General features: G+C 30.1%; 1 protein-coding gene and 1 long non-coding RNA gene across 4 annotated transcripts in view; one reads left to right on the top strand and one right to left on the bottom strand.

Annotated features, from left to right (window-relative positions):
* Positions 1 to 1,928: 1,928 nt before the first annotated feature.
* On the top strand, positions 1,929 to 3,145 carry LOC143193977 (uncharacterized). The gene is made up of 3 exons (XR_013005154.1): positions 1,929 to 2,097; positions 2,157 to 2,461; positions 2,528 to 3,145. It is a non-coding gene; the product is annotated as an uncharacterized LOC143193977 (long non-coding RNA).
* A 22,140-nt stretch (positions 3,146 to 25,285) lies between these two features.
* LOC143198246 (G protein-activated inward rectifier potassium channel 3) overlaps positions 25,286 to 26,767 on the bottom strand; it is a 90,630-nt gene continuing 89,148 nt past the window's right edge. For all 3 annotated transcript variants that reach the window (XM_076407379.1, XM_076407386.1, XM_076407393.1), the window contains one exon: positions 25,286 to 26,612. In XM_076407379.1, the coding sequence (XP_076263494.1) occupies positions 26,149 to 26,612 (464 nt within the window). In that variant the 3' untranslated portion in view covers positions 25,286 to 26,148. The remainder of the gene's footprint in view (positions 26,613 to 26,767) is intronic.

Here is a 26,767-nt window from a genome sequence, read left to right as displayed (position 1 = left end):
GTAAATGCTTGTTTACTGCATATATGATATATGTTTTTGATATAAATAAAACCTGTTTTTTTTTATTTATATTCAAAATATCTGATCACAATATAACGATTATATACACTAAATTAAGATAAATAATTTATTTCGAATTTTATAGCAAATGCCTAATAGGGAATTTTACCTATACGGTAGAATAATCTTTGTAATATTGTTCAGCAGATCAATTTCGTTGCTAATGTCGTGTGATGTTACATTTGTGGAGACCGGCAAGTCTCCTGGAGTATGACTCACTGTTTTTAGAGCGTTGTCGTGAAGTACCGATGAACAAATATATAAACAGTTTTAGATTTTGCCCAACCGGAGATGAATATTTTGAACAGGGTTGTGATAAATTCCCGAATGGTGAGTATGACTGTTTCTCGATGTATTTAGGTATTTCCGACAAATCATGGTGTACTATGGGATATTAAATAGGGAATGAATACTAAATTACCATATCATTTTAATTAAATATCATATAGTTGTCTGGAACTTCAATTTTCCACTGTTTTTTAAGTTAAGAGTTCACCCACAAACCCTGTTGCTCTTGCATGCTAATAGAACCCTCACAAAATGTCTGAAGTAGATAAATCTTGAAAGTAGAACATATTTTTAAAATTTGTCATTGTTCGTAATAGTCTATAATTATTCCGAGTAAATTTTATAAAATCACATAACTATCATAACATTTATATATATATATATATATATATATATATATATATATATATATATATATATATGAACATAGATGCTGAACACCATTTTCTGGTATGTATTAAATTGGTATATATTATTTTAAAATATTTCATGTGTGATTTTTTTAATTAGAACGGACATGAAGTGCTAGGTGTATTATGCTACGTATAATGCGACTATTCGATCAAAATATGATTATTATGTGAAATTTAAAAGAAATGTGAAGCAATTTTAACGTAATGAAAAATACATAAATATAAAATTCTACTACGTTGTTCTTGAAATATATTTTTGTAGTATGGTTGAACATCAAAAACAGAATGAAATGGATATCCATTTGCTCGTTTGGTTTAAATTATAGTGAACGTTTTAGAATGCATTTCCAATATTAAAATAATATAAAATAATGATATATTAGTAATCGCCAGGAAATGGCCTACATTTCTAAGAATGATGTCTCAATATAAGGCAAACAATGTCGTGAATTACCAATTTCTCCATGAAATCAATAAAATATTGCCCTATGAACATGAGAAATTACATAATCAAATTTAATTAAGTTAGCCAAAACAGAAGAGGCCTAATGTAAACAATATTGTGAATTAACAATTTCTCAATGAAATCAATAAAATATTATCCTATAAATATAAAAAGTTAATATAGCCAAAATATAATATATTGCCAAAAGTTATCGTGTTTTTTAAATTATAATCATAGATTATGCTGCACTTTGTTGTTTGATGTATGTTATTGATATAAGTTAAACGTGTTTACTTTTATTTCTATTCAAATGATCTGATCACAATTAATAATCAATAAGTCACATTATTTTCACATCTATTTACTAAAATTAGAATAATAATTTATTTAGAACTATACGTAATGCCCAAATACTTAATAAAATATAATAAATAATTTGGTTTGCAAGGTGAAATTTTCTTTTTAATATGTTCAGCAGATCAATTTACTTGCTGATATATGATATCACTTTTGCGGAGCTCGGGAAGTCTGCAGGTTAGAGGAGTATGCTGACCTTTTTCTGGGAGAATGTCGAGTAGTGCCGAGAAGAAAATGCAAGTAGTCTATCCAAAGTAGTTTTGTACATACGTCATCAAGATATTTAATGAATTGCTCGGCGCAATTTGTAAATTCCTTTTAGAATCAGATAATATTTTACTTCTCATTTTATTCTAGTTAAAGAGAGACATAATTCTGTCTGATAAGATCGAACAAGTAACCGAAACAATAGCTGCTTATTATTACTCTGAATAAAAATTCCAAAACCAGAGAGAACAGATTGCGGCTCTAATCAGTTACTTTGAACAGGAACGAGTAATGGAGACCCTGTTTTTCCGGTAAAATGCGTTAGTGGTAAGCGTATTTACTCTTAAATATTAATTTGCTACCATTTTTATTGGAAACATTTTTAGCGTGTTGCAGTTGCACTGAATAATTAGTATGGACATAATCACCGAAATATCTCAAAAAATAAGATATTTAATCTTGAATTAATCAAAAAAAAATCGTCCTCATATGAAGTAGATTACGAATCAATATCAGCTTGATGTTAGCTCTATGAGAGATTACATATATGATATACATAAAAACAGTGAGTAGTTTTTCAATACAAACATAATTTAATACTATTATTTCAAAGGAAACTGTTAGTCTGAAAAGTTTCGATTGGGTCTAATTGATATTCCGGTGTTACGACAACAAAAGTTGATGGAAAAAGGTAAATGTTGGAATACCAATTGATTAGGTTGTATTAGTCACAGCATTTATTAATAATTCATTACAGATATATAGTACTTCATGCTGGAAACCGGAATGGTTAATAACACCTTCGGTTTGGATGAAATCGATCAGACATATTGAAGAAAAAATTGACAAATGATGGAATTGTGAACAAATGTAGATAAATTGGAAATGAACAGCTTACTTATTCACTTGAATGAAACTTTCTGAATATGAAATGGTTCAATGCTCCCAATTTCTACGAGAGAGTGATAAGAGTGGAAACAAGTAAAGGAGAGTATATAAATAACATATGAAAACTGTAGGAAGTTGTATGTTATTATAGAGTGTAAAATATTTATGTGTGTAATTATTCAGAGAATTTAATTAAAATATGTAAAGAGAGAAAGAATACTAATTGTTTTGCAGATATGGCAAATGCATTAAGGAGAATGCAGTGATTATATCTAGTTTTATCAAGAAGGATGTATTCAAGTATTAACAGAACACAACAAGGAGAAATACAGTGATATCAAAATATCTTTACAAGGAAACACTGTACCGAAAGAAATGAAGGTGTACTAGACCTCCAAAGGATACAACTACAAACGCTAGAGCTCTAACTCTAACCATTATAAATGTGAACTTAATTGTGGTTTTAAGTCCTTCGATAATATATGCACTAGATTTACTATAATGTTTAAATAAATTATATTTGATAATAGTATCTTTCGTTTCATTATTTTATTTAGATGAGAGTGTTGTTGTATGTCAAAGCCAAATTGAACTTAAACTCGTATACGACATAGAGTTGATACGGCAACATAGCAACCTTTTGACATCATATGTTTAGATAACCTATGCATAAAACCGCTTTGTATAGTTCTTCTCTCTCTCTCTCCCTCTTTCTCTCTCGGCCGATTTATTGAAAATATTATATATAACTATTAATATAAAATAATTTTAATTAATGATAGAGATTTAATTTTAAAACCATTCCATTTTTAAGTAACTAATATTATAAAAATTGGAAAAATTACTTGATTATAACCACACTTTTAACAAATTTTCTTAAAAGTTTTATTTATAGGCTAGCAGAATATTTTAAAATTACTTTTTAAAATTTCCTTTTTACCAGGGTTTATATCTACCAGCTGGTCAGTGGGCAAGTTAGAGATCTTTCCGGAAGACATCCAGTCTTACCCAGTCTGTTAGTAATGTGGCTAGGATGGTAATTTTTGCTTTTCTGATTTTATTCTGTTGCCTATTTACGGTTACAGTCACAAACATAAACTACATAACAGGTCAATTGAAAAGTCCACGGCCTACCGGTGTAGTAAAATACATTTTTTTTCAAAATTAGTTTTTTTTATTCAAAATAATTCCCTTCAAGGGTGATACACTGATTATAGCGACCCCCCAACTTTTCGATCCCACTTTTGTAGTATGATTGGTCTTTTGCTTCCAAATAGGCCTCAGTTTCGTCTATCACCTCCTCCTTCAACGAAAATTTCTTCCAAGTGAGCATCCTTTTCAGATGTGAGAACAGGAAATAGTCGCTCCGGCGCACATCTGGAGAATACCAATTCATGGAGTTTTGACACGGTGTCTTGGTGAAGCAGCACTTTCTTTTCCTTCAAATGCGGCCATTTTCGGCGATTTCGTCCTTCAACCGATCCAATAACACTATATAATAGTCGTTGTTGATGGTCTTTTTTCAAGGTAGTGAATGAAAATTATTCCATGCGCATCCCAAAGTACAGACGCCATAACCTTGCCAGCCGACTGTTACGGTTTCCCACGCTTTGGAGCGGGTTTATCGTGTGCAGTCTACTCGGATGACTGTCGATTGGACTTTGGAGTGAAATGATGGAGCCATGTTTCATCAATTGACACATATCGACACAAAAACTCTGATTTATTACCTTGATCTTTTATGGCGTGATCATCTTCAAACACTGCGCCATTTTACACAGAGCGTTCTCATACCCAAATATTCGTGAATAATAAGATGTATACGTTCAGTTGATAACTTTAGAGTGCGTTCACCATCTTCGGTGCTTATTTCACCACGTGTAAACCTAGCATACCAATCTTTGATGGTTGATTTTCCTGGGGCAGTGATGGAAAATCGGCATCAGGCCAAGATTTTGCTTCAACTGTATTTTTTCCTTCAAACAGCAATATTTTATCAACATGCGAAATTCCTTTTTATCCTTTTTTTTCACAATAACTAAATGTTATGATGGTTTGGATGGACAGGGCTAACTAAAAAATATATGGATTTAATTCTAGTAGCGCCATTTATGGGTCAGGCCAGGGACTTTTCAATTAACATGTTACATCTATACTCTACTCGTAATAGAACCCGAACTTATCAACAGGAGGTCTGTCTTGTCGCTTTAGTATTTATGGCTACTAAACCAACATCAGTAAATTGTTTATAATTTGTGTACTTTTTGAGAAATTATTAAATACTTAATATTATAGAATTATGTGGTCATATATATAACATACCGAATTGTGGACACACAAAGAGCAATATTGGAAAATAATTCTATCTCCGGTCCAAAATAATTACAATACCTACGGAGCGTGTTAAAAAGAATGCCACATTCCCGGTGATTTTGATGCATTCTATAAGGATTACAGAAAATTTATCAAATAACAATATTTTATCAAGTTTATGGCTTATTGATCGGAAATACTATTATTTTAACTTAATCCGTAAAAAATGATTATCGATAAGAGAAGTATAAAAGGTGCACAATTACTTAGAATTTGTTAGTTTGCAGTAATAAAACAGTCTTTTACAATCACAGCCTTGTTAGCTTCATTATAAAATGGCCGCTACATTTACTTTAACTACTTTTTTACTACTGGTTATTTTGTACTTTTTAATTGGTATACACAGTTTTAGATTGAAAAGTGCTTTATTATATTTTATTTTATTTTAAGGTTTGATCGAGGCAGAGGATTGGACTTGCATCAATTATAATTTCAAAGAAACTAATTATAGAACAAATCAAGATGGCAAGTTATGTCTAATGATAGTTACGTAATTTTTATTTTGTAATTGTTTTTTTTATATCTATATTTTTATGTAAGTGTTTTTATAATATCAATAAATATTTATAATTTTCACAACATTTTTTAAAATAATTAAAATAAAATAAATTTACTTGAATATTTTTCCAAATACGTCAATAAAATATACTTCGATTTAATTTTAATAGTTTTAAAGTAAATTAGAACTTTTGTTTCTTAAACCCTACATGTTTTATAACTGGCCTGGTCGATTGTCTGTTTTCTTTTGAACGCCAACTTATCTCTCTTACTAACATGTCTTAAGAAAATAAAACTTGTTGACGTTGGTTTGGCTCTTGTGTTTCAGTTACTGGAAAAATTCCTTGTAATATTTAAATTAAGTTCGGACCAAAGTAACGCAATTCAAGCTGTAAGGTCATCAAAGGTGTATTGGAAAGTGGATTAAAGAAGCTCAAACTTCTTTAGCCGCAAACTTTTAGGACCAAGGAAAATCTATGCTTTGAAAACACGGCTTCGTAGATTCCTGATGCAAGTATCGCTATTTAGTGTATAACTCCATTAAAAGCGGACTGAATCTTATAGCTAATATAATTTACCAGAATTCGGACAAAAGTTTGCAGTTTGGCATGCTCATCCAGCAAAAACGGGTTGCAGAGATTGATACGCCCTTGATTGTTTGAAAAAGACGGTATGTTTATATCACATTGCTAGATGTCATAAGTGAGCTCTCTAGAAATAAGGGTTTCGTTTACATATTATTAGGAACGATCGCTGTGAAGTTGGTTCAATAAGTTGCGGCTTCTTTCCGTTAACATAAAATAATTTTAAAGAATTTTTAAAATTATAGTTTCACATCGTACACGTTCAATAAGTTTCCTGTTTGAAAGTTTGTATAGGAAATAATGGCGCTATAAGATCTTCATTTTCTATTTGGTGTTTTTTTAAACAATTTTTGAATTTTCAGTTAACCTGGAGATATTTAGTACAAGGTGATTTCATTCTTCATATAATCCAATTAAGTTATGTTTCGGACAAATTTTCTGGTGGCGGGCTGGAATCGACAGCGAAAAAATAAATATGTTATACCATTTCAATTTCTATATTATTGTTCTTATCAATTTCTTGGCGGACTACTGTGCCTATTTTACTTGTAAGATTGAACATCTTGAATTATTTCTCTATTTTTTATTAATGGCTATATTTTCAGTTAAAACAACTATATTATTTGAAAGAGAGATAAGAGTTAGTATAACACATAGCTGGCGCTCGGAGAGAGTGTTTAGTTCTACAGATCTTCAAATATTCTTCACTAAGTCTCTCAAAAGTTCACAATCGTGGACAGTTGTGCTAGATTAGGAAGTCAGCCCTCTATTTTTAACAATTTCACTAGTAATTTATATTCTAGAAAGTTCATTTCTGCTGAAGTCGATCAAGTTACGATAGAAATGATTAGGCCTGAGAGCCAACATTTAATAGCTTCAAGTGTTTCTCACTCATATCTGGCTATCAGAAAGACTACCCACAATACGAAAGAAAACCTTATATTGGACATCTTTGAAAGCTGCTCAATACAAAGAGTGTTCCAATCCGTGGTTCTATTAACTATGTGCAAGTGCATAATAATTTATCAAATTAGTAGTTTTTTAAAACCATACATATTAATTCCATAAATAGCAGACAATACGAGGACCTTTACATTTTCCCTTTTCGGAATTAAAAATGCAAAATAACGGAAATAACCTTCTTTAGTCTCATTTTAAATGGAGACATTAACTTTTGATCGATTATATGAATAACATGATTGTCATAAATGGAGAATGTGTGATAGAAATGTTCACTTTAATTTGTTAAAATATTATGTAAACTCCTTTCTAATATATATTTATCTCAAACCAAGTTCGATAAAGGGCAATTACTAACAGAATAAGTGTCTGACATTTATTGAAGAAACAGCAGCTGGACAATAAATAGTGTACAATGTTTTCAAAATGGTTAGTAGTGGGTAATGTTTAGTAGTGGGTAATTATTAATCTAGGGTACTAGAAACTTATTGGGAATAGTGCTAACTCTAAATTAAACTTCCTCGGCAATATCATAGACAGAATAATTTTTAGAGCAGGCACAAAATGGCACGCAGTTTCGTGAGGTGACGCAGTGATGGTCACAGCAAGCGAACGCGGGATAAAACTGCCAAACGTCGAAACCGCCCAAATACGATTGCAGTTCTCGCTTCACAGTAAAGCTACATAGTAGTAGCTTTGGTACAATGGTATAATACAATTGATACTGCAATAATAACGACTGAACTGGAATTCTGAATCTAGTTCTGAATCTGATTCATAAGACGAATACGAATATGAAATGGTAATTTTAATCTCCCAGATGACTAGTAAAAGGTAACTGAAAAGTTGTATCCAAAAAAAAGAAAAACTCACGGAGAATTTACTTTAATTAAAAAATTTAGTGAAGAATTTTAAGTAAAGTATTTAGTCCCCATGTAGTCTATATGACTTGTATCGTACAATACTTGTCTGTGAATCTACATAGCTTTGATTAATTCTCCTTCCGTTTTTAAGCACTCACCATGACTTTAGGCGAAAACCTGCGACAACACCACGTTCCGCAGGATCAGGTTAGCAGAAGCTTCTTTAAACCCATAAAATCTCGCCGTGACTCACGCTGCGTCATCTCGCGAAGCTGCGTCCCATTTTGCGCCTAGCCTTAATGTTGCTATCTATTGAAAAAATATTGATCTTTGCTGTAAACAATTTTGACTACACAGTGATAAAGCCACTGATAACTTTTTAGCATACTTCTGCATATATATCAGATTATAAAATAAGATTTTCTTATTAAGTGATAACACTTATTGAACAATCTAAACTTTTAGAAAGTAATATTTACTATTGAAGTTACACAAGCTACAGGGTCATGAATCTAAATTTATATTATTTTACTTGTGTACTCCTGTGCGTATTGTAAAGGTTAAAAAAATCTAACAAGAAAAATTATCTGGATAACTGGGTCAGACAAGAAGTAGTCCCAATAGTCACACGTCATTAATTTTCATAAATAATTTTAGTTCCCAATGATTCCCTGTTTGCAAATATACTTGAACAGAAAATAAAACATGGGTAATTTTGTTTAATATAAAAAAGTTTGAAAAAATCTACGGTGAAAAACTGGATTCGCTCACGATAATTTAGACATTCAAGGAAGTTGTGATAGAAATGATTCAACCTACTTCCTAAGTAAGAAAATGCGTCAACAAGATCTTATTAATATAATATTTCCTCTATTATTATTTAAATAGGTCTCTCCAGGTTTATTAAATCTCTTTTGGACATATCTATTTACGCAGATAATATTTTTGATTAACAGGTGTATTACTTTTGGTAATTACTTTCCGGGTTTTGTAACATATTTCACTAGATATAAGTGTGCAATATTATGATTTGATATATATGTCATTATTTTCAATATGTTATTAACATTAACCTTAGAATACTCAAATTTCCACAAAACCTTACCTTCCACAAAAATAACAAACAACCTTCCTATGTCTGTGTGCCTAAAACGGCGTATCAAAAGAAAGAACAAGAAGTCATCGTTTGCTAGTAAAGACTTGGTGAGCATTTTCAAACCGTAAGAACATGTGAAACGTGGTTGCAAAAGTTAAAATGTAATTATTTCAAAAAAGTTGAATGTAAGCTGAGCCGCAATTTGTAACAAGCTCTCTGAAAGTTCAAAATATTGAACTGAATAACAGGCAAATAGAAAATCGAAAAATCGTCAAAGAAATCAGTCATTTCTACACCGAATGGAAAAGGTCAATGAAAAATGGATTTGTTTCAGAAATCTCAACAGAAAGAAATTAAAGTTATCTTTTCGCGAAGAACTTCAGTATCACAGAATAAAGCAAAGAGAGTAGAAATTACCCGAAGCAGCTTATTGACTTCTAAATTTTGTTCATAATAATAAAAAGTAATACCATATTGTAAAAACAAGGAATGAACTAAATATATAAAACAAAATATATAATATTCATTTTAGTACTTATACCAATACTAATACATATTATAAAAGCATGGAATTATTTTCATTTTAGATTTTTTTTAAGAATCTGTTTTTCGCCCAATAGCGCTATATAATAGTGGCTGTTGATAGTCCTTCCTTTTTCAAGGTAGTCAATGAAAATTATTCCATACGCGGCACATAATACACACGCCATAACCTTGCCAGCCGACTGTTACGTTTTCCCACGCTTTGGAGCGGGTTGATCGTGTGCAGTCCACTCAGATGACTGTCGATTGGACTTCGGAGTGAAATGATGGAGCCATGTTTCATCCATTGTCACATATCGACGCAAAACTCGGGTTTATTACGCTTGATCATCTTCAAACACTGCTCCGAATCATCAAGTCGTCGTTGTTCTACCTTGCACAGAGCTTTCTCATACCCAAATATTCGTGAATGATAAGATGTATACGTTCAGTTGATAACTTTAGAGTGTCTGTTATTTCATTTAGTTTCAATTTCCTGTCATTCAAAATCATTTCGTGGAATTTTTAAATGTTTTCGTCGGTAACAACCTCTTTCGGGGGTCCAATACGTTCACCGTCTTCGGTGCTCATTTCACCACGTCTAAACTTAGCATACGAATCCTTGATGGTTGATTTTCCTGGGGCAGTGTCCGAAAACTCGGCATCAAACAAAGTTTTTGCTTCAACTGTATTTTTTCCCTTCAAAAAACAATATCAACACGCGAAATTCCATATTATCCATTTTTTTCACAATAACAAAAGTTACTTCACTCAAAATGCTATAATTCATAATCTAATGATCCGACAGCTATCAAATTTATAAACGCATCTTTTGAGAGTTATCTGAAAAACATATGGATTTAATTCTAGTAGCGCCATCTATGTGTCAGTCCGGGTAATTTTCAATTGACCTGTTAAATGAAAAACGAGGGTATGCGGAATATAAAGAAACAATAATGATAGTTAAAACAACATTTAATAACCACATAATGAAAATTTAAACAACAATTTAAACTATTTTTTTAAAAGTTTTTATAATAACAGTAAATTTCAAAAAAATTCAAAGAAAACTTTTTGTCAATGGCATGTACCATTTTAGTTTTTTTTTCGGAAAATAAAATAAATAATACAATAATAAACTATTGTTTATATCTCATAAATAAATATTAGTAAAATTTGCACAATTTTTCTGGCGAACATTGGTTAGTCATTGAACAAAGTTTTCTTTTATTATTTCACAGATAAATATCTAAACTTTAACCATAATTGAATACAGAAATATGAAGTTATAGAAATTATAACAAGAAAGTACCATAACAGTGCCTTTATTGGTAAGAAAAGGTACTGTTATGGTACCTATACAATTTCGTTATATATTTCTTATATAAGTTTTTATGCAGATGGTGCCTGTATAAGGCTTTGCTTTTCCGTACAAGTGCAATGAGTACAAAATGCAACTTTCTTGTCTTGTTGTGGCACATACGTACACTGAAATAATATGATATTACTTTAAACATATAAACATAATCATAAATATTTAAAATTTAATATAAAACATCACTCAAATTCATTGTATAGAATAATAATTTTAATGATTTTAATAAACGACTTTCGTTGGTTTTGGAAACTGTGGATAAAAAAGAAGTTGATTCTTACTTAGACACTATTTTTTTGATGGTAAATAGACTCAAAATCGAGAAAATCTCCAACTATTATCCGAGGTGCTGCTTACCAATCAAGCTGAAAAGGGCTCCTTAAATTCTGTAATAAAAGTACAGTTTTTCGAGAAACATGGAAAAATTATAAAAAAGTTTTGTAAATTTACAGATTGAACTATAAAGTTGTACGAGCTGTAAAACGTGTAAAGTATAAAATAAAGGGATCAATGATTTGTATATGATCACATGGTAATTCTCCCATTTAGACAGCTGTAAGTGGTAGTAAATTTGTTGGATTATGTCTTTATACAATCAGTACTATATTATGTTTAACAAAATTTTCATATCATTATTCAAACTCCAATATTTTATCAACATAAACTCGAAATATTGGATATCCCGGGATGATCTACTACAATCTGCTACAATCTGTTAGGTAAACACCCTGATCGAATTCCTCCCAAATTCCAGTAGCTTATATTAGTTTACAGCAGCTTCCATGCGCCTTTGTTAACGTTATGCCCTAAACCGCTGTGCTTGTACCGTGAATTCATGCTTTAGGGACAGTTTCCAAAGCATGAATGTTTCCTAATTCTAGTAGCTGATTAAGAAGTTTTCAATTCACCTTTAGTAGATTTATTTAGATTATTTATCCAACGTCAACTAATCCTCGATTCTTAATGAACGGTTTCTTTCCTTAATAACCCTTTTGATTCACGTTTAATAGATTTTAATAGTTTAACTGCTTTCTTAAGATATCCAGTGCCATATTAGTTGCGATATAATATGGGTAAGTTTTCAAACTTTCCATATCTTGGCTTTCCAATACGGGCCAAAGCGCTTTTTGATTTCTTTTCATTCTATTTATATTGCGCGTTATTCCTTTCAAATGTAAATTATAATACAAATACATTTAATGTACAAAATTAATAAACGGTTGTATTGAATGATTAATCACGACAATCTCTACACTGTTAAGTGGCACGAACTGTGGGTTTCATTGAGTAGATATTTGTATGTTCTTCAAAAATCATGAAAGCTGCCGAAAACAATGTGTACAAAGTAAAAATTAGACTGTGCAGGAACCTCTTGGTTTGCCTTGCCTTGCCTCTTGATACTACATTTACCAATAACCTTTACTTTTGACCAATAGACAATTATAAGAGTCCTCCCATATTCCAAATAATCAGATCAGGTACCGACAATAAAACATGACGTGACATACGTTGATCGTCAATCTGCCAATGAGACCCAAACATACCGCTAGAAAGCTATAAAAGTGCAGATTTCATAAAAACGATATTCCAAGATACAAATAATGGAATTTTCTAAACATGACTAATTTAATGCATTGTAGTACATGACAGTCGTTCAAGCTCTACATTACCACCTACTACTTTTAAGAAATGAATTAGTATGACAGGAATATTAAAATTTCAAAAATTAAAAAATATTGATGTCTCAAAAAATTTCTAAAAAATATATTTAGTTATTGTTCGCAGATATTTAATGAATGATATTTACAAACACATAAATCAACATTGTATACTTACTAAAGTAACATTGCAAAAGGATTATAAACAGGGACAAATAATAAAAGTTTAAAAACATGTTTAAATATTTAATTTAAACTAAGATTAGTTAAAGAAGGTACACCGAATTTATATCATTTATACAAGATTTGTAATCATATGTAAATAGCTAGTGTAAGTTAATTTCTATAGATTAGATTAATCCATCAATGGTTGTTGGTCGCAATAAACTAGATGACTATTTTTGAAAAATTACTTAATGGTAATTCTACGTATTTACTCTATTCGGAGTAAAAGTTACTTCTAAAATAAAAAAGAAAAATGGATGTTTGAAATGGTGTCATTTTAAATGCGCACTAAAACGATCCAAATCTGCGTGTAACGTTTGTTTTTGTGGCATTAGAAGGGTCTGTAGAGGCACAAGTCTTATTTATACATATTTTTATCAATATAATAAAAAAGTGTAGTTTAGTAATGTTAAGAGACAGAAGAAAATTGGCTTCTGACTACACTCACTGAATTCATTCATTCACTGCTCTTCACTACTGAACGACCAACGATCAATAATAATTCATACATTATACACTTATTATCTGCTACTGATTTTCTCTATTAATTATCTATTAGACGCAAACTACATTGCTTTGGACATATCTATTGAACAGAAAGTGAAAAAAATTCGCACAAATTTCTTCGACTTCTTTCAATATTTTGGGTGGAAAATACATCAAACAGCATCGAAACACATTTTAGAGAATTATAGAAATCAATTGAAGAATAAAAAATAGGAGACTAACATTGAGGCGAGAACAGGCTAAATGACGCTTTCTTAAACATCATTTCCGCATTCCAACATTTAAACTTTTTAGTGCGCTTGGTTTTATTTTGTATTATTTATGTTATATGTCAAGATTAAAAAACTGATTTTGTGCTACCAATGAAAATAGAATGATAAATGAAAAAATTTAATTTGGACTTATCAAGGCAAATAACCCATAGTCTTTCCACTAAAACATCATAGATACACATATCATAGATGATATAGTTCGTACTGCTCGACCATGTTGTAAAATGTCTACAAAATTTTTCCGGTAAACATATTTGGATAGACTATATATTAAAGATATATAGTCTATCCAAAGTTTTTTTTTACATAAGTCATCAAGATGTTTAATGCATTGCTTGTCGATTCGTTTTAGAAACAGACAATATTTTCCTTATCCTTTTATTCTAGTTAAAAAGATATTTGTTTAATATTTGTGTAACCGAACTAACCTGCCAATGTTATCCGGTTGTCAACTATATGAAAATGTCTTCAAAACAATAGTGATAAGAGGTTATAAACTGGCAAATATTATTTTAATACTTTGTTTGTTTTCATAAAATTTCAATCGCTGTTTATTATTATTCTGATTGAAGATTCCGAAGCCAGACAGAGCAGATTGCGTCTCTAATCAGTTACTTTGAACAGGAACGAGATAATGAAGGCCGCCTCTTCGGTTTGGATGAACTCGATAAGACACATTAAAGAAGAAATTGACAAATGATGGAATGGTGAATAAATGTTAGATAGATTGGAAATTAACAAGTTACTTATTCACATGAATGAAACTTTCTGAAAATGATATAATTCAATGCTGCCAATTTCTAAGACAGGGTGATGAGAATGGAAACAACTAAACGTGAGTATATAATTAATATAAGATAACCGTAGGAAATCTTATTGTAGATTGTAAAAGATTTATGTGCCCAGATATGTGTGTAATTCTTCAGAATATACATAAGCATTTGGTTAAATTGTGTCAGGAGAGAAAGAATAGTAACAATGTTTTGCAGAGATGGCAAATGCAGTAAGGAGAGTGCAGTGATTAAATCTAGTGTATCAAAAAAATCATTTTTTAAATTGCCTCTAGGGGATACAACTATAAACGCACCTAGAACTCTAACTCATGGATGGTATGGAAATGAGTTCAATGTAAATATAATCAAACACAACCCTAACCTATAAACAATTATAACTGTGTACTTTATTGTAGTTTTAAGTCTTTTGATAGTATATGCATCAGATTTACTATAATGTTAAAATAATATTTGATAACAGATTTTTTTTTCATTATTTTATTTAGATTAGAATTTTGTTGTTTGTCAAAGCCGAACTGAACTAAAACTCAAGGTTGATACAGCAACATTTAGGCGTTTTAGCGTCATGTTCAAAATAACTTTGGATAGACTATATACTTCAAATTTGCCCAGAATTAAATCGTTGATAGTGACTATACTGTGTGACTAAAACTGAAATAATAATTTCTAAAAGAAACTTCTAGTAAACCTTTTATAGAACTTTAGGGTAAATTGATATGGCTCTTTGAATGGAGGTAAAACGAAATGAAACAGTGGTGTTTACACTATGTGACCGTTATTTATTGAAGTAATATAAAAATATAATAATATAAATGATAAAACGAATGGCAGCGGTGTTACCTGGTAACGAAGCTTGGGCAGTCGATGGTGGCACGTCTAAACCAAACGATGGTCTGCCGTGTTCAACATCTGGGATTATATTTCTGGGTATTTTGTAGGCCATTATTCCACGATGTAAAATTCGACATGCCTCAAGGTCGCTACAGAATTAAAGTGAGTGAGTATTGTAGCATTCATCTAACCATTAAATATGGTAGAATATTGAAGAGCATGGAAACTGTGCTTTATTTGCTAAAACAATATATAATATATCGATGTTAAACCCACTGAAAATTTTTATACTGATAAATTGAAGATATAAATGTAAATGTATTTGACAAAGCTACCAAAATATTCATTTTACCTGGATGATATAGTACTACAATACAAAATCAGACGCTACGTTTGATGATTGGCTTTGATTTTTAGACTTTTAGTAGCTATGTGAAACAAATACCATATTCTGTATCAATGTTTTGTATCAAATTATCTTGTAAAATTTGGGTAAATAAAATGCACAAATTATAATTATGCAGTTTGTATAAGCAATGGCCTTAAACATCTGCAACTGCAATACGCCATCAAATACTTTATAAAATAGGTGTTTAGACATGCATATTAAGTTTTCCTACTGTTTAAATAACTCCTGTTTATTGTAATATACATACCAGGCTATAAAAATCTGATAAATGCATATTGTTTAATCAAGTAAACTTATCAAGTATAGACCATAGTAGTATTTGATGTGCAAGAAACCAGATATTTGATATTGGCTTCTTCTAATCCAATCATAATGGAATTTGACTGACACATTAACGACACAATTCATATTTTCCTTGGTCCTTCAGTAGTGAACAGCAGTGAATGAATGAATTCAGTGAGTGTAGTTAGAAGCCCATTTTCTTCTGACTCATTAGCATTCAAAACTTGTAGAAATATTGCATGTACAGCTTTATTGTACAGTTGGACGATTAAACCCATAACAATACGTTAAATATAATTGTACATGTTATTTGTAACTAAATATATTATTGCATATACTCAATAAATGAACTATTCAGGCCTAGCCTCAAACAATTAACGTGCTTTTTACCGTGTTTAATAACACTTTAGACATAATTAAAGGTAATTAAAGTACTAAATACTTACATTCGAAAGGTCTTATTGATTTAAGCAAATTTTTCATGTTCAAGCTATATAGGCTGGTTCTCGCCTGATAATTCTTAAGCAAATTTCTAAAATGTTTCTGCTTGGAAACGAAAAAACACTAACAAAGTATCGGTATACTCTAATTACAACACAAAATCATTAAAATAATGTATAAATACAGAGACCTATACATCTACAGACCCCTCCAGTATGACCAAAACAACCACGCCACGCGCATATTTGAAGAATTTCACTTCGCATTTAAAATAACACTATTCCAAATGTCAATTCTTCTTCCAAATCTTTTTTTTTTCAGAAGTAACCTTTATTCCGAATAAAGTAAATGCGTAGAACTTTCATATCGTAGTTTTTCAAAAATAGCCATCTAGCCTATTTCGACCATGGACGGATTAATTTAATCTATAGAACTTAACTTACAATGGCTATTTGCATATGATTACAAAGCTTATATAAATGATATAAATTCGGTGAGCATCCTTTAAATGATCTTTGTTTGAATTATATATTTAAACATGTTTTTGAAACTTGTTTATTTCTGCATGTACATAATCATTTTGCTGTGTTATTTTAGTAAGTATATAAGATTGATGTATGTGTTTGTAAATATCTCATTAAATATCCGATGTTCGAACAGTATCTTTTATCAATATATTTTTACAAAATTCCTTAATATAGCAATTTCCTTAAACTGCTAAAACTATAATGTGCTCCTCAATCATTTCTATTAATTTCCTTGATGTAGCGGGAAATAGTGTATGGCTTCGGCTACTGTCATGTATATACAAGGAAGCGCACAGTTTGTGCCACTTGACAGTGTCGAAAGGTTGTCTATTATTATTATTATTATAAATTAATTAAGATTAACTATTCAGTTTAACCATCTATTAATTTTGTAAATTGAGTTTATTTGTATTCTCGTTTACGTTCGAAAGGGAAAAATCGCACAATATAAAAATAATTAAATAAAGCTTTGGATCGCATCAAGAACTAGATAGTTTGAAAGTAACTTATACATGTTATACAGCCCGGCTAATATGACACTGGATATTTTAAGAAAGACAATCATCCAATTAATTGGAATTAAATTGATCATTACGAAGAGAAACCGTTCATTAAGAAACGAGGACAATTTGATGTTGGATTGGTCATCTTTCTGCTGTTCAAATATTTTTTACATAGGTGGATTTTAGATACCAAAGATAGATTGAAAACTCCCCTAGCCATCCACTACTAGAATTAGAAAACACTCATGATTTGGAAACCAGACTTAATGCATGAATTTCAGAAACAAGAACCGCGGTCGTCAAGGCCTAACATATTGCAGTTCAAAATATATACCTTGCAAAGGCAGATGGTAGTAGATAATTCGGGAATAAAAATATTTGAGTTTACATTACATAAGATATTGAAGTTTGGAAAAAATTGGCTAAATACAATAGTACGGAATGTATGAAGGCACAACAATGCTTACAAATAAATTTAGTACAACTTAAAGTTGTCTAAATCGGACAACTACCATGTGATCACATGCACAATGAACAAGAAGTGATACGGCAAGTAATGTGTTTTCACTATACGGGTTTAGTTTTAATTACAATAGGACTAGACCGACAGTATTTGATACAGTTGTTGCAACAAGTTGCCATTTTCTTTAAAATATTTTATTTTATACTCCACACGTTTTACCACTTGCATGTTTCTCGGAAAACTATAATTTAATTACTGAATTTAAGGCGTCTTTTTCATCTTCCTTTGTATTTAGCACATCAATTAACAGTTGGTGATTTTCTCGATTTTGGATCATCAAAAAATAATGTCTAACCAACAATCAGAATATTCTTTTGATGCACCGTTTTCAAAGACAACAATAGTGAATTTGAGTGACGTGTTATATTTTACATGAATATAATTATGTTTATATATTTAAATGAATATCATATTATTTCAGTGTATGCAGAAGCCGCAACGAAACAAGAAAGTTGCATTTTTTATTCAACTCAATGCAGGAAAGAAAAGCCTTATACTGGCACCATTTGTCTGAAAACTGATATAAGAAATAAATAAGAAAATTGAAGTACCCTAACAGCATCTTTACCGTTACCCAAAATCAAGTATTTCTAGTTATAATTTCTATAGCTTGTGATTTAATAAATATGATAACGATAAACAAAAAATGAAATTTAGTTAAGCTGTATTCAATTATGATGAAAGTTCACATATTTATCTGTGAAATATAAAAGAAAACTTCGTTTAATGACTAACCAATCCTCGACAAAATTATTTTGCAAATTTTAATAATATGTATTCATGAGATATAACATTTTCTTGTTGTATTATTTATTTTAATTTCTGAGACAAAATAGGCAATTTTAATGCCATTAACCAGAAGTTTTCTTTGAAATTATCTGAAATTTACTTTAATTACAAAAATTGATTATATTATGGTTATTAAATGTTGAGATAAATTAGATTCGTTTTCTTCTAAAATTAAATAATTTTAACAGTCTTTGTTGTTTCTTTATCCTTTGCATACCCTCGTTTCTCATTTATATACCAAACTTTTGGGACTTGATGTATCTCCTAGGATAGACAGATAATCTCCAGAATTCGATCCATAAAACTATAGCACAAAATTGATATATGTGCCTACTTTTATTTTGATCAAATCTTTAAAAAGGTAAGTTAAATATTTTCACGTTTTCAAAAATGATTTTTTTAAAGATTCCTGAATACACCATTTATGCTCTTATTACTATATTTTATTTAATAACAATAATTTGTTTGTAATAAATAGCAATGAAAATACTAGTTGACTGCAAGGGCTTTTTATAAATACCAAGGCAAATTGCCTTGGTATTTATAATTACAGATATTTTAATATAAAGCTTTGCATCCCGGCTTGGTTAGCGGAGTGGTCAAGGCAACAGGACGGGTCCTCCTACTGTTGTGAAAGTCGCGAGTTCGAATCCTGCTAGGGGCATGGATGTACTTTATGTTTGTGATTGTAAATGTAAATATCTGTATAGGCAACAGTGGAAAATCCGACAAGGAATAACCATCCCAGTCACGCCAGTAACCAGGCTGGGGAAGACCGGTCTTCTGGGACGTTGGCCACTGACCAGTCGGTAGGCTTAATATCAAGGATCATGGTTCGAACCCCCGTTAAACAGTAGGTACAGTCCAGATAAGCAATCATTGGTAAAAAGGAGAGTTCTAATCTTGGAACTTCTGGTATTCTTGACATACAACCATCTGAAAAATTAGTGTTACTAAATTATAAAATTTTAACAATAATTCATATTTACATACCAATTTTCTTTATTAAGTAACAAATAACTATAGAAAATAATAAGATGTAAAATATTAAGATAAAAGACCACCTAACGACTACACTCATAAACAATAACATATGTCCCTCGTATTCGCCGGCACCAATAAAACATGTTGGCAGCAATGCGCAAAAGGGTATAGAAATTGGTGGAAATTCATTTTAACTATAAATGATGCTATATAATAAAAGATAGAAGAAGAAGATAAAAAGGTTGCCAGTTCTTGCCTCCATCTTATTTGTCTTATACATGATTTGCCACTAAAAAACTGTTTAAGTTACAGCATACAGACGATATTGTGACTATAGACCTTAGACTAAAGACCTTAGAGTGAAACAGCCAATGCACGTTAAGTTGTCTAAATAAGTTGTCTAAATAAATACGCCTTAGCGTATTAATTTGCACAAAGAAGAGAGAAATATAAAATGTACTTAATAAGTGGCGTTCAACGTCTCGTGGTATTTGAGTTCATTTGGAGTCTTTCCATTATTCGAAATCGCTTATTGAATCATTCCCGAGGTTTTGAATTTCTAAATAAGACAAAAATCTACCTATATTTTTAATTACTGTATGTTCATATCTTACGCTTCAATAATAAATCTTTTGCTCTTGGAACATAACGTTCATATAAAAAGTGGCGTTGAATCTTCTTAATTAAGTTCATTTATAACCAAATAATATGCCCCTAGTCTTGCAGCAATTTCAAATCACACATTAAGTCACTCCTAAGGTTTCAGCAAACTCATCTTGAGTTAATCTCTTTTTAACATTTTTTAATCATTTTATACCAATTATTATTAATTTATCCCAATAGTGGTGGGACAATCTTGACTCAGTGTTTCCAAACTTTGACAATGGTGTGAAAATCGTTTAATGGTGACAGATTATTGCCAGGAACGTGTATCCGCTTGTCTTTTTTCGAAATAAAATATTCTATAAGTAAATAAAATAAAATAGTCAAATAAATAATGCATTTTCATAAAGCTTTGGTTACAAAATTGTCTGATGCGATTTAATACTGCTTGCACCATCTTATAAGAATTTCTAAAAACTTTCGGCTTAAAGTTAAAGTTTTCTTTAACTGGGGATTTAATTAATTTCCTTTTTAAATAATAAAATATTATGATCCTTTACAGTACCTTACAGTCGATATTTTTAATACGATTAAGTTGAGATGTAATTTATGCTATAACTATTTTATATATAAATAATAATTTATATATAAAAATTAGGAAGTAAGTTTGAGAAATTTACATTACATGGGGGATTTACATTAAAACATATTTCTGTGACAGAAACATATACTTTTACGACATTTTATAAGTATCAAGTTAAAACCGATAACTGTTTCAATTTTTTTCACATACAAATTAAAGCATATCACTATTTTTAGTGTAGTTTAATGTAGTATCAGTATTATATGTAACAAAAGTCAAAATATTTTTTATGTAATTAAATAGAAACCATATCTCCTGGATTTTTTTATTTATTTAAAATATTTACTTTACGATATTTATCTGTTTATCAAACAACAATTAACAAATAATGTTTTTGGATACTAAATTACTATAAAGCTATCTATAAATATGATTTATTTCTTATGCTTTTTGGGGTTTATTTTTTATCAGATAAGGTATGTATGGGTCTAGTGTTTTGATGTGAGTTTTGAAACTACTATCTCAGCAGTCACAGAGAAAAACTCTATGAATCTATGAGTGAATAATATCGATTGGTGAGAGGCTTTGAAATTACCCAAGATGTCATCCGATGATGCCCTGACGTAACCTGGAAGGTGGTTTCTTGCCGGATTTTACACGGTTGCCTAGGGATGACCACAATTACGAATGATCACAATCATAAGTATATCCGGTTCTTGGCTGGTCGGCGATAAAAAATTGCGCTGAATATGTTTTTCTATTCAAACAATAGTTGGTCGCCTTACTTTCACTACGATAATACCAAAATTCTGAAAAATATTCAGCTTGTTGCTATTGATCACTTTATTACTTTAGATTATTGATTATTTGAAATGTTTCGACCCAGTTATTGAACAACTTTTTGTGTTAAAATAATTTGTTACATCTGTTAAGAGAATTATTTGTTTTCAGTAAAGTGTATTCTTTATTAAATGGTTTGCTTTACTAAATCTAATATCTGTTTTCAAAAAACCTTTCAGACATATAATTAACTACATGCCAGCTAATTCTAGATTCTACTGGATATCATCATATCGAGAATCCTTTTCTTTCGAAAAATTTTTGAGTTTCTTGCAATAATAAAATATCTGTAGTATTGGGTTGACCCACATTCTACATTAAACTATATTAAATGTATTCCACTGTATTTATAATATATATAATTGAAATAGCCACGGATAGAGATCGTCCTATGGTTGAAAATCGATCACAATTAATTGATTAATCATGTTTCTCTCATAACAGGGTTTTTTTAATTAATCTCTTAGAACGTCAACAATCTGCCAAACTTGTTTTCACAGTATTTTCAATATAATACAAATAATCACAAATATATTTGACATATACTAACTAATTAAAATAATAAATGTCGGTGTATTAAAAAATAATAAAATAACTATCTGAGAAACTACCACTCACTAAGCTTGTTTAAATGGAACTTAATTAAATCTAATTTCCTTAAGATTCGTTAAACCACAAAGTATCCACAAATTTAAATTACACCACTGAACATTATAACAAAGTATCATATAAGTAAGATTATTTTCAGATCTTTAACAATATCAGAGCTGTATAATACATAAAATACATGATGTGTTATACCCAAATATATTTTTTTACTTTTATGTTATAAACATAAATATGGATAATAACTTAAGTAATACATACTTGTATAACAAGACAGAGAATATATAAATAAAACTATTTTCAAATTGGTATTTGACTTTAGCTTGTGTACTAAAACAATTACAGTAAAGAATACTATTAGGTAATTTATTTTTTACAATTTAGTAATGTATATTAAAGGAATATATTTGCAATAATTAAATTAACTATTGATATTTCCAGTTAGGTCTTTGAAGTAAATAATCGAAATAATTTATATAAAAGTTCAAATAATAAAGTATCATATAGTCACATATCCTATTACATTAATCCCTAAATACCTTAATATTTATCAATGCCCTAAAATAATTTGTTATTAATAATTAATATTTTCTTTTGTTTGCTCTATGTGCTTCATTCAATTATGTAGTTTCATTTTCACTGCTACATATTTTCATCACTTCATTTATTGTCTCATTACTTTATGTTTTATCATTTCTCGCCTAAAATATAAATTGGAAAAACAATAAATACACCTGTCACATTAAAAGAATTATTTCTTTACCTAAATTTTTAAATAAAATTGTATCGTCTTTTGCTTATTTATTCCACTCTTCGATCTCACCGTTGCAGACTGCTTTCTACTTTGTCTTATGTTCTATGCGGAAACTAACAACTATTCTTTACAATATTAAACTTACTTTTCACACACAAATTAAGTTATTTATTATCTGGATTATTCGGTTAGCATATTGTTAAGAAATTCATTTGCTAAAGAAATCTAAAATGAATTAGAAATTAATACCAATATAATTTACAGGAAAATCTTAATAGCATTTAGAATTACCTTTAGTACAATGATATATTATGTCTCCAGAACTATATCAATTACTATCAGTCCTTAATCAAGAACAATTTTGAAATTCTAAATATCTTATAATCAAAGAGGACAAGCGATTCCTGTTTTTCTCGAATTCTGTTAATCTATGTTGGAATGAAATTTTCACATAGATCGGGTTTTTCTCTCACAACTGTATGCAGCTTCCGATAAAGCGGACACATAAATTTGTTGTGTGTAGTTTTCTGTTTACAAAAAATGTGCAATATAATTTACGTGATCATATTATTCTTAATAATTTTTTATCCAAACTAACTCTTTAACTGGTTTTAAGTTTTAACAATACGAGAATTACAGAAAGTAATACAAAATCTTAAATAACACCGCTTAAAATTAAATACCTTTTTTAAATAACCATTTCAATAGCATTTGAAATGTAAAATTTAGACTCAAGAATTGTGACTCAAAAATTGCCTGCCGGCATTTTGAGGCACATCGTTGCAGGATTTTGGCATCAAAGATTACGTGTCCGTAGTTGATTTACGTACAACAGAAACGGCTCTTAATCTTTCGAATAAGAGTTGGATCTGGTTAATACGCTGCCGGATGAAATAGAGCCTAAAATATTTGTTTATGTAATTTGTCAGCAAACTGACGGTTATTCGTGGTTGCTTAGTTGGGGCTTATTTCGTTTTATTGAAATTTATCTATTTGTAGCGCATATTACACACAAGTCTTAGGCCTTAAATTTTTTTTTCAATAGAAGCTATAACAGTGCCAAATTTCACTGCCCAAGTGCCATCCTTTTTCCTCAAAAAGGAAGGAAAATGTTCGCTAAGCCCATAAATATATAAATTTTTGAGTTATTGAGTGTACACAGACGCAAATCATGCATTTAATACTTTTGCTCATACAACTCATACGCATTGAATAAAAAGCCAGTGGAAGCTCTGAAAAAAACAGTCCTTTTAGGCAGCTTAGCAGTTGACGGAACAGTATTCAGGCATACAATAGAAAATGGAATGACCATCCATACAATAGGAAAAGGGATGAAATGACTGCCATACAAATAGACTGAATTTGCAATTTAAAATCATTTCAACATATCTACTATAGCAAATTGTAACTGGCAATGAAAAGTGGGCCTGCTACTACAAACTCAGACATAAGATATTTTGGGTTAGGCCAGCAGAGTCATTCAGATCGATACAGAAGCAAAATATTCATCAGATATGGTGGCATCAATAAGGTGTATTACAAGCTGCTAAAATCGAATGAAACTGTTGCTAGGAATAACGGCTAATAGAAACAAAGTCACACTTTTGCGTAACAACGCTCAACTATGCGTTTAAAAATTGTTAAGAATAAATTGTTGCAGGTCAAATTGGAAATTCAGCCGCACCAAGCATACTCACTAAACAGCGCTTTCTGATTTTGTTTCTTGATCAATTCGATGCTACATAACAAGTTTAGAAATGCCGACAATGTGTAAACATGGATATATGATAGAATCTCTATCAAACTAACATCATTGTTTCAACAGGGATTAGACCGCCATGTTGGCAGAAGGATGGAAAAATGTCGGAAAATATTTTGATCAAAATATTGTAAACATTACCAACAAACCACTTTTTACTTGAATGACAATGAACACATACAAGCACAATATTACTTACGTCGATTGAAACTAAAATATTTGCTTATAGTATGATTAAAGACATCTCAAAAAAAATTATCTATAATCACGTTTTAAAGTTTAATTAAAATTAATTGAGCAAATGAGAACTGTAACAGTCAAATTGAAAGCAGTTTTAAAACTGGTTTAACTGACATAATGTTTAACATAATTTATTTACTACTCGGTAATTGATGAATCTATATATTGTACACAAGTAAGGTTTAATTTTCTTAAACAGGAAAAAATAGGAATAATAGAAAATATCTTCGTTAACATCTCTTTTATTTATTTAAGTAAAAAATAAATACATATCTTACAAAACCGTTAAGACTGAACATTGTACATCGAACTTCGAGACATGGAAATTGTATATTTCTTGAAAGTAATGCAACTATAATTCTACTTCATAATATCGATTGTATATAACAATACAGTTACTGTACAATTTCAAAAGTCTAGTTTTTATACAGCAATATTTACAACTGCAAATACACATTATTAATTAATTAAATAATACGGGAAAATTGAATTATTTAAATAAATTAATGAAGACTTAATAAAAACATAAAAATTCTAGTAATACTTGTAGTGGGATCATAAATAATTTGACTATTATATGTAAAATTACAGTTTTATAATTATTTTCCTTAAATCATCTACTAACACTAAAGGAAAAACAGAACGCAGTAACAAATTATTCATTCGAGTATTTATATTTGTTCACAGAGATGGGGTTGAAGTTAGCAGTTTACTTTTAATTTATAATAGCTAGTGTATTCAATGGAAATAGAAAAGTTAGAAGAAAAACTGAATATTTATTTTCATCATACATATTACGCCATCCAACAACATTATTAAGAATGTTAATATTGTAACAATAAATATAAAAATAAATAATATATACAGATTTATTTATTTTCGAAAGTTTCAGAAGCTGTTGGATATTTATTACTTCCAGCAAAGATAAATTGTAATATTTACGGGATGCCATGTTAAATTACCTAAAATGTTGAAAATATACTTGTGTGAAATTGAATGCAATATAGTCCATCTCTGCTTCAACATTGTAGTTCAGTACATAGAAGGTACCGCTTAGTTAAACTAAATTAGCTATATATTATTATACTGTCAAACGACTTGAATTGTGTGATTATGGTTTTTAACTCCTCCATTCATTAATGGAGTGGCTTCTTCGGGATCCGTCAGTGTAACGTTGATTGACGGTATTTTCATTTCTATACAGCTACTGGAACAACTTTCTGCTTCATCTTCATGAATATTCGGCATTGTTTTGATATCCATGTGACTATCGATCCGATTAAAATGATTGTCGTTCTTGCCCTCCATATTTATAATAATGTCTTTTTTCAAACCATTCTTTCCGTGAAATTTCATATTGGGATGACTCTCGATTCTTGTGAATTGGTTACCATCAGCCCTCGCTGGATATATCTTGAAATCGTGGCTACTCTCTATACGCTGTGGGATTTTCATTTCAATATGACCATCGTCCACGGACATGGAGTCCATACTTAATAAACTATCACTGGAATGGGTACGAATAGAAGGAAATAAACTTGATCGAACATGATCTGCAACAAACAAATGTCTTAATTATAAATGTGTAAATATAAAAGTAAAATTATAAGTGTCTAATAGTAGTAACAATTGTGAACAATCATAAATTAAAGTCGTATGCAATAAAATGATTGCCAAAGATATCGAATGTATACATTTGTACATCTGA

Source organism: Rhynchophorus ferrugineus, unplaced genomic scaffold (genome assembly GCF_030347505.1).
Source record: "Rhynchophorus ferrugineus isolate W39M unplaced genomic scaffold, kcgeb_rfMv2 rfM1, whole genome shotgun sequence".
Classification (NCBI taxonomy): Eukaryota; Metazoa; Arthropoda; class Insecta; order Coleoptera; family Curculionidae; genus Rhynchophorus; species Rhynchophorus ferrugineus.
Note: the sequence above shows the minus strand (reverse complement) of the source record. Positions and strands in the feature narration are given on the sequence as shown.